Genomic DNA, 7,306 nt, shown 5'->3' with positions numbered 1-7,306 from the left:
TTTTGGATAGCATTGGAAATGTAAATGAGGAAATACCTAATAAAAAATTTAAAAAAATTATTTGGGGGGGTCACTATAACATGAGGAACTGTATTAAAAGTTCACAGCTTTACGAAGGTGGAAAACCAGCCAGGTGTGGTGGTGCACGCCTTTAATACCAGCACTCAGGAGGCAGAGGCAGGCGGATTTCTGAGTTCGAGGCCAGCCTGGTGTACAAAGTGAGTGCCAGGACAGCCAGGGCTATACAGAGAAACCCTGTCTCAAAAAGAAAGAAAGAAAGAAAGAAAGAAAGAAAGAAAGAAAGAAAGAAAGAAAGAAAGAAAGAAAGAAAGAAAGAAAGTGGAGAACCCCTGGAATAGAAGCTGCATTCCTATTCACATAGAGTATAACCACAGGGCAGCTAGCATGAGTAGACTACTCCTTATAGACTACTCCCTAGGCATCTTTCATCTTGTGGCTCTACCATATGAACTATAGTGGCTTCCCAAGGGCAGATCCCACCTGAACCCTACCAGAAGGCAAAAGGGTATGGGGAGATCACACTGAGGGGCTTATGTGAAGACCTGGAAGGGAGACTTGTCATCTGTCCACAGTCTATTGCCACTCAACTGTGTGGCTGCATCTATTACCAACAGTGCCCAGCTCCATCCAGGTGAGAGGACATAGGCACTAGGAAGTCCTGGTTAAGCCTATACCTTGTGTCTTCTCTCTCATTTCCTTCTTCCTCAGAATCACCAGCAAGCACTAAGTCAACATAATAACCAAGTGCAAATCACAGGCAGATGTGGCTTTGTTTGGTCTGCATTTCTTTTCTTACTTGGCTTTCCTGTGCTTCCCCACCCCTACCCCCTAAGTTTTTGTGTTGGGGAGGGCATGTGTATTCATTGCATAGTTATTTCCGAATCCTTTACTTAAAATTGCTTTTACCTTCAGGCTTCCCTTGTGTCAATTTGAAAGAGAAAGTGCTCAGCAAGCAGCCTGGGAGGCACATGTGTTCTGAGATGCTGGCACAGGGAAGACTCAGGAGCCTCAAATCATCGCTTCCTGACCACCCACAGGCTAATGAAAGAAATGTCTTTTTATTTTCCCCCCGCCTCTCTTGGACTAGGTGCTTTGTCAGCAGCCAGGGAGAGCTGGGAGGATGATTCTGGTGCCAGGGATCTCCAGAGCCCGGACTTGCAGAGCCAGCTGCCCCTCCAGAAGCTGCTGGAGTATGGCGGAAGCTCTTTGCCTCAGCAGGCTGTGCTCCACAAGCTTCTCACACACTCCCCGAATTTTGGCACCTCTACAGGCGGAAGCTATCTAGAGCTGGCCAGCACCGTGAGTACTTCTCTGTTCACAGAACATGTTTTCTGGCCTGTCTGCATTCCAATACTAATATTTTTAATATTGAGTTCCAAGGGGTATGCTGAGTATTGTCTTTTCTTGTTGAGCTAAATGTTGTGCCACTTCCATTGCTGCTGGTATTGTTGAGCACTCCAGAGTTCCTAGTACTTAAGGGCTTAGGAACTTCATTCTTGCTGTAACAACAGAGCAGGCTTCTAAATGGTGGTTTGATTAACTCTACCTTGTAGAGTCTGATTTACTTAAGTCCACAACAGCTCTGCTGTAACACTCCTGTGGTACAAGACATTGGGCGTTACTCCTTTGGAAAAGAAAGAAAGAAAACATGTTTCAATGAAAGTTTGATTATTGTTCTGGCTTATACTTTTAAGGTTATATCTGTGGGAAAAGTTAGTAATTAATACTGACTGTCTTGGGGGGGAAGAACTATTGGCTTTCTTAAGTCAGAATTGGGGGATGAGAGGGTGTGGCTGATGGCTGGCTCCTTTTCAGTGACATACAGTTTACACACTGAGATTGCTATCTAAACTCTGTGGAAGTTTCCTCCCTCCCTCCTTCCCTCCTTCCTAACCTCCCATCAGTCTCCTAAGTTTGAACAGGATGACAGCCATGATTCCCAGTTTGCTCTGATAAAGACTGCAGCTCATAAGCATATGTTATGGCATATTTTCCAGTCATACATTTTGGAGGGAAATGCTTGAAAAAGTTAACAATCATAAGTCTCTAGAATGCAAAAAATCACAGAAACTCTAATGACATTCTACAAAATTCCTGACCAGTATTTATCAAAACCACTAAGGCTATTAAAACCAAAGAAAGTCTGGGAGAAGAAACTGCCAGTCTTCAAAGGTATAACCTAAATGTAACATTCCTTTGGTGAGATTCTGGATAAGAAAAATCTAAGGAGTCCTGGGGGAATATATGGGCTCTAGTTGATAGATAGTTTTGCTTCCTGAACTGTGACAAAGATCATTCAATAAATAATATAACATGATAATAAATGAGACAAGTTGGTCATTGAACTTTCTATACTATCTTGGAACTTTTCTATAAGTCTAAAGCTGTTAAATAAATTAAAATGTCTTTAAAATTTAAAATATGAAGAGCACCTATACATACAATCACTTTCTGGATATGATTACATCTCCTAAGGCCTGTCAAATCATCTGTGGTTATTGTACTATTTCTTGCTTGACCACCCTTCAAGGACAACCTTATATAGTTTGAACTGTGAATATAACTATTATACTTGTTTCCTGTGTGTTCAACAGACCAGGAAATTATCAGAAAATATATCTGGCATGGGTCTAAATTTAGTCATGCCTGCTACAATCATTTCCAGCAGATTGAGCCTTCCCCATGCTACATCAACTTCACTTTGTAGCTCATCAACAATCTTTGTAGCTCAAATATTACCTTGTACTTCTGATCCCCCTGCCCTCACCCCAGAATTCTAAGACTGTTGGCACTTACCATCATGCCTGGTCTATATAGTGCTGGGAATTGAACCCATGATAGTGTGCAGGCTAAGCAAGCACTTTAGCAATTGAGCTATAATCCCTAGCCCCTGATGTCATTTTCAAGATAGCTAATACCATAGCAATAGAGATGACAGTAAAAATCATTATACATTGATCAATTGCTCTGGCATCCACTCTGAAGGGTTCAGGGTTCATGCCTCCAGAGGTACACCAAACCCACTATGGAAAGCTGTAGGAGCTGACAGCTTTTTACTTCAAAGTGGATCTGTAGCTCCTAGCTTTCCAGGAACATCCTGGGTGGATGCCTATGGTCCTACCTCTCTTTAGCAGAAGCAGGTACAGTCTTCATCTGGCTGGGGTCTCTGAGTCGGGTGGTCAAATGAGTTCTCACATGCCTCATACATATCCCTTCCCTGTTGGTTACTCCAGCCCTGATTAGTTGGTGCTTGAGATTCTCTCAGCAAATGCTAGCTTGACCTCTCTTTAGCAGAAGCAGGTACAGTCTTCATCTGGCTGGGGTCTCTGAGTCGGGTGGTCAAATGAGTTCTCATATGCCTCATACATATCCCTTCCCTGTTGGTTACTCCAGCCCTGATTAGTTGGTGCTTGAGATTCTCTCAGCAAATGCTAGCTTGATAAAACCTCCCTTAAATGCCAGGTTTGTGTAGTGTCATTCCTGATGACATGTGAACATACATGTTCATAACAGATCAAAGAATGGACACCACGAAAGGCCAACCACTGGGGTTATTTAAAGGAATATAAGTGAGGGGATATACCAGAGCAGAAATAACTCAAAGACAGCTGCATCACCCAAAGCCCAACTCAGTGTGAGTGGCAGCCCCCTAAAGCTGGAAAGTTGGTGCTTACTGCATAGCCTGCAGACAACTCAGTGGGTTGGAGACTATCTCTTTAAGGCAGCCCCAGTGGTCTGAGTATCTTCTCCGTCACTCAGCTGATTTCTGCATCTTCCAGGCTGTCCTGTTGGTCATAGTGTCTTTCAGAGTCCTTATAACTTAAACATTCTTGAGGAGCGAGCAGCCTAGAAAATCTGGTCAGTTTCAGGAATTTCCTGGAGTTTTTGAATTGCTTACTTCCTGAAGAAAACAAGTTTTCTGTCTGGATAGAATTTGTCACCTCTGGAAAGTTTTGTTTTAATGAACTTCCTTCCAAGATGGATGGTTTTTTTAAAAATATTTTTTATTAGGTATTTTAAGATGGATGGTTTTATCACAGAGGAAATTATTACACAACACCAGACACCCAGTTCCTATAGTAGCAGTTACTGGACTTCAGCTTGTAGACCTTTCTGCCTGTCTATGGCTATGAAAGCCTGTGAGAGATAACCATGATATGTGATGGCAGCTAGTCATTGTGATGCAATGAACAAGTTAGAAAGGATTTAACTCTACAAACAATTAGCGAGTACACATGTGACCAAATAAATAAATAAATCAAACTGAACATACTCACTCAAGGCCATCCTTTGTAACAACCTGACCATAAATACAAATACAGACACTGAAGTCGTATGACGGTCATATGTTCTCACAGAATGAAAAACAGAAATTTTTAACCAAGGCTTAAACCTTGGTACAGGGGTGTGAGCTCCCAATTCTCCATTCCTTCCTATATCCACACCATTTCTGATGCAACTTTGGAGTCTTCTTGTCACATGAGAAATAGTAGTCATTGTGTCAACCATTGTGTTTGGGGTGGTTCATTACACAGCCACCATTTTTCTGAGACTGCTCACGGGGATCCATGATCCCATCCCAGCTTGAGAAAGAGCCCTGTGTGTGGTCAAAGAAAGCAAAATTGCCTCTTGAAATGCCACGCTCGGGCAATCCCTTTATTTATAAAGTCATATTAAAAGTAATTTATGTTCCTTCTAAAACAAAATCCTAAACTAATAAAATTAAGCTGTGTTTAAAAACAAAACAGCTAGAAGCAAAAGACATTGGTCAGCATCCAGCTTGGAGATGAAAACACACAGTAATTCACTCAGGGGAAGGGTAATATAAGCAATATTAATGAGTAGCACAGCATTGCCACAAGTGGGTAAAGAAAGCTCTAGTAAGTTCACAAATAACACAGGCCAAGAGCAGCACCACATTTCAGTCAGGCAGAGTGCCCAGCCAAGAAACACATTTTGAAGCAGGTTCTCACACTGTTGGGGGCTGATTCTACCTCAGAAGGGGTGATGGTATCCACTGGGCAATAGAGAAGATGGTTCTTCACACCAGGGATGACAAATAGATGACCAGCCCTCTAGAGTATCAGCCCAATTTGCTGAGATGCTATCACTAAGAGCATCCTAAGGCTTGCTGAACATCACTAAGAAGGTATCTCCAGAATACCAGTGGAATTCCCTAGAAAGACTGCTGAAATGACAAAACGCTAAATCTTTCCAAGAGTGAATGACCTGGATGTCCTGTGCTGCTGGTCTCTGCAGGAGAGAGACTGCTGAAATGACAAAACGCTAAATCTTTCCAAGAGTGAATGACCTGGATGTCCTGTGCTGCTGGTCTCTGCAGGAGAGAGCACAACCAAATTGGGGTTTCTGACTTCCTTCAGTGTCCCTTTAGCATCCTCTATTGACAGAAAAGCCAATTTTGCAGAATTCTCTCCATCCTATGAAACAGGAGAAAGAAGGGTAAATTGGCTGCAAGAGAGGGCAAGCCATACCTGGCAGAGGCTTATTTTTGTCACTGGGGAGCTTCCAGGAGATTCCTACAAAGCATTTTACTTTCTAAGCAGCCCCCAGCCTCTCAATACTGTTACAATGGCAACTAAGCTTCAACATGAGTTCTGAAATGTTCAAACCAAAGCAGGTAGCAAGTACAGGAGCAGAACAAGACAATGCTGTCAACAGACAGTTGCATGGAAGAGACAGGGTGGCACATGTGATTTAGGACACAAGTGATTAATCATAAGTGATAGACCTCACACAAATGTCGAAGCTGGTGGCGTGGTCTATTGACTCTGCAGTGTAGTGTTCAGCTTGAAGCTATTCTGGGTCTTTCAGATCAGAACAGGAAACCAAGGATAATCTAGAACCTCGTTCACTCTTCTACTGTGACCAACATGGTTGCTGTTGGTGACCTGCAGGAGAAACTGACACTCTTTATTCAGAGCACAAGAACTTAGCCAACGACTCAGAAAAGCTTAAAGAGGAAATCCGGTAGATCTGTAATGCTATAAGCCTGGTATACCAGGTTGTTAAGGAGCAGATTAGCAACACTCAACGTAAATTGCCCTGTGGTTGGCACCTGCTTTGGTGCGAATGTTTTCTCCAAAACTCACACAGAAGTTTAATTACCATGATAGCAGCATTAAAAGTGAGGAACTTTAAAAGATAATTGGGCTCCAAGGGATCCACCTTTGGAAGTAGGATCAATGCCATATAAAGAAAAGGAAAATGTGCCAAGCACGAGGGTGCACACCTTTAATCTCAGCAGGCAGGAGACAGAGGAAGGTGTCCAAGCTACTCAGGTCTACATAGCAAGCTCCAGACCAGCCAAAGCTACATAGTGAGACCCTGTTTCAAAAGGCAAAATAATAGATAGATAGATAGATAGATAGATAGATAGATAGATAGATAGATAGTTGGAAGAGTGTGCCCATCCCTAGCAACACAAAGCCCATTGTCAAATGCTAGTGCTTTGATTTTGAACTTTCCAGCCTTGAAAGTGCTTATGAGTGCGTAAATGTCTACTCATTATAAGTTACCAAGTCTCGAGTGTTCTGTGATAGCTGCACAAAGTGGACCCTGTCTCAGACCAGATATCAAGAATGACTTCTTTATACCTAACTTTTGGAGTTCACAAAAGATGTTTCTCCTATACGACCATGCAGAACAACCCAGGAAAGAAAGTGCTAGGAAGCATGTTTCTGCTTAGTGGAACTGACATGGTTCTGAGCCACTGCAGAACAACAATCAAACTGCCAGAGAGATTTTAAGCTCTCTGTGTAAAGCAAAGTCAGAAGGAAAGTAAGAGTTTGGTAAAGCAGGAAGGTGAGAAGAAAATGCCTGTTCTCTGAAAACGTTTCTCCAAAGATTTGTATTACCCAGGACGGAGAGTAATGTTAAGGTTTCTAAATAGTGATATACTTAAGTACTCCGATACATAAAACATAATATTTTATAAGCACAACACCAATAAATTCTTGAACAGAATATAAATTTCTGCAAACATTCTTTCAGCCATATGATAGTTTAAAAGACCTTAGTTTTGGCATGTTCATTAATAAAAGAACGAATTGATGTAAATCAAAACTGTATCTTAAAAGAAACTATACACATGCTATGAAGTGTTTAAATGAAACAATTTAATGGGAAGCTGTGGGGCGCCACCCCACATCGTCGCCATTATAAGATGGCGCCGACATCGCCTGCCTCTGGAGATGAACAAGTGATCCGCGCATGTGCTGGCATTAACCGTTCATGGTGCCAGTTGCCCGCCTGACAACGTCACCTC

General features: G+C 42.3%; 1 protein-coding gene across 1 annotated transcript in view; it reads left to right on the top strand.

Moving 5' to 3' along the window:
• The window catches only part of LOC115029892, a 108,290-nt gene that overhangs the window by 86,696 nt on the left and 14,288 nt on the right, over window positions 1-7,306 (top strand). The window contains exon 3 of the mRNA XM_029472184.1: window positions 1,109-1,320. Coding sequence (XP_029328044.1) covers window positions 1,109-1,320 — 212 coding nt within the window. The remainder of the gene's footprint in view (window positions 1-1,108; window positions 1,321-7,306) is intronic.

This window comes from Mus caroli, chromosome 18, assembly GCF_900094665.2.
Source record: "Mus caroli chromosome 18, CAROLI_EIJ_v1.1, whole genome shotgun sequence".
NCBI lineage: Eukaryota > Metazoa > Chordata > Mammalia > Rodentia > Muridae > Mus > Mus caroli.
Note: the sequence above shows the minus strand (reverse complement) of the source record. Positions and strands in the feature narration are given on the sequence as shown.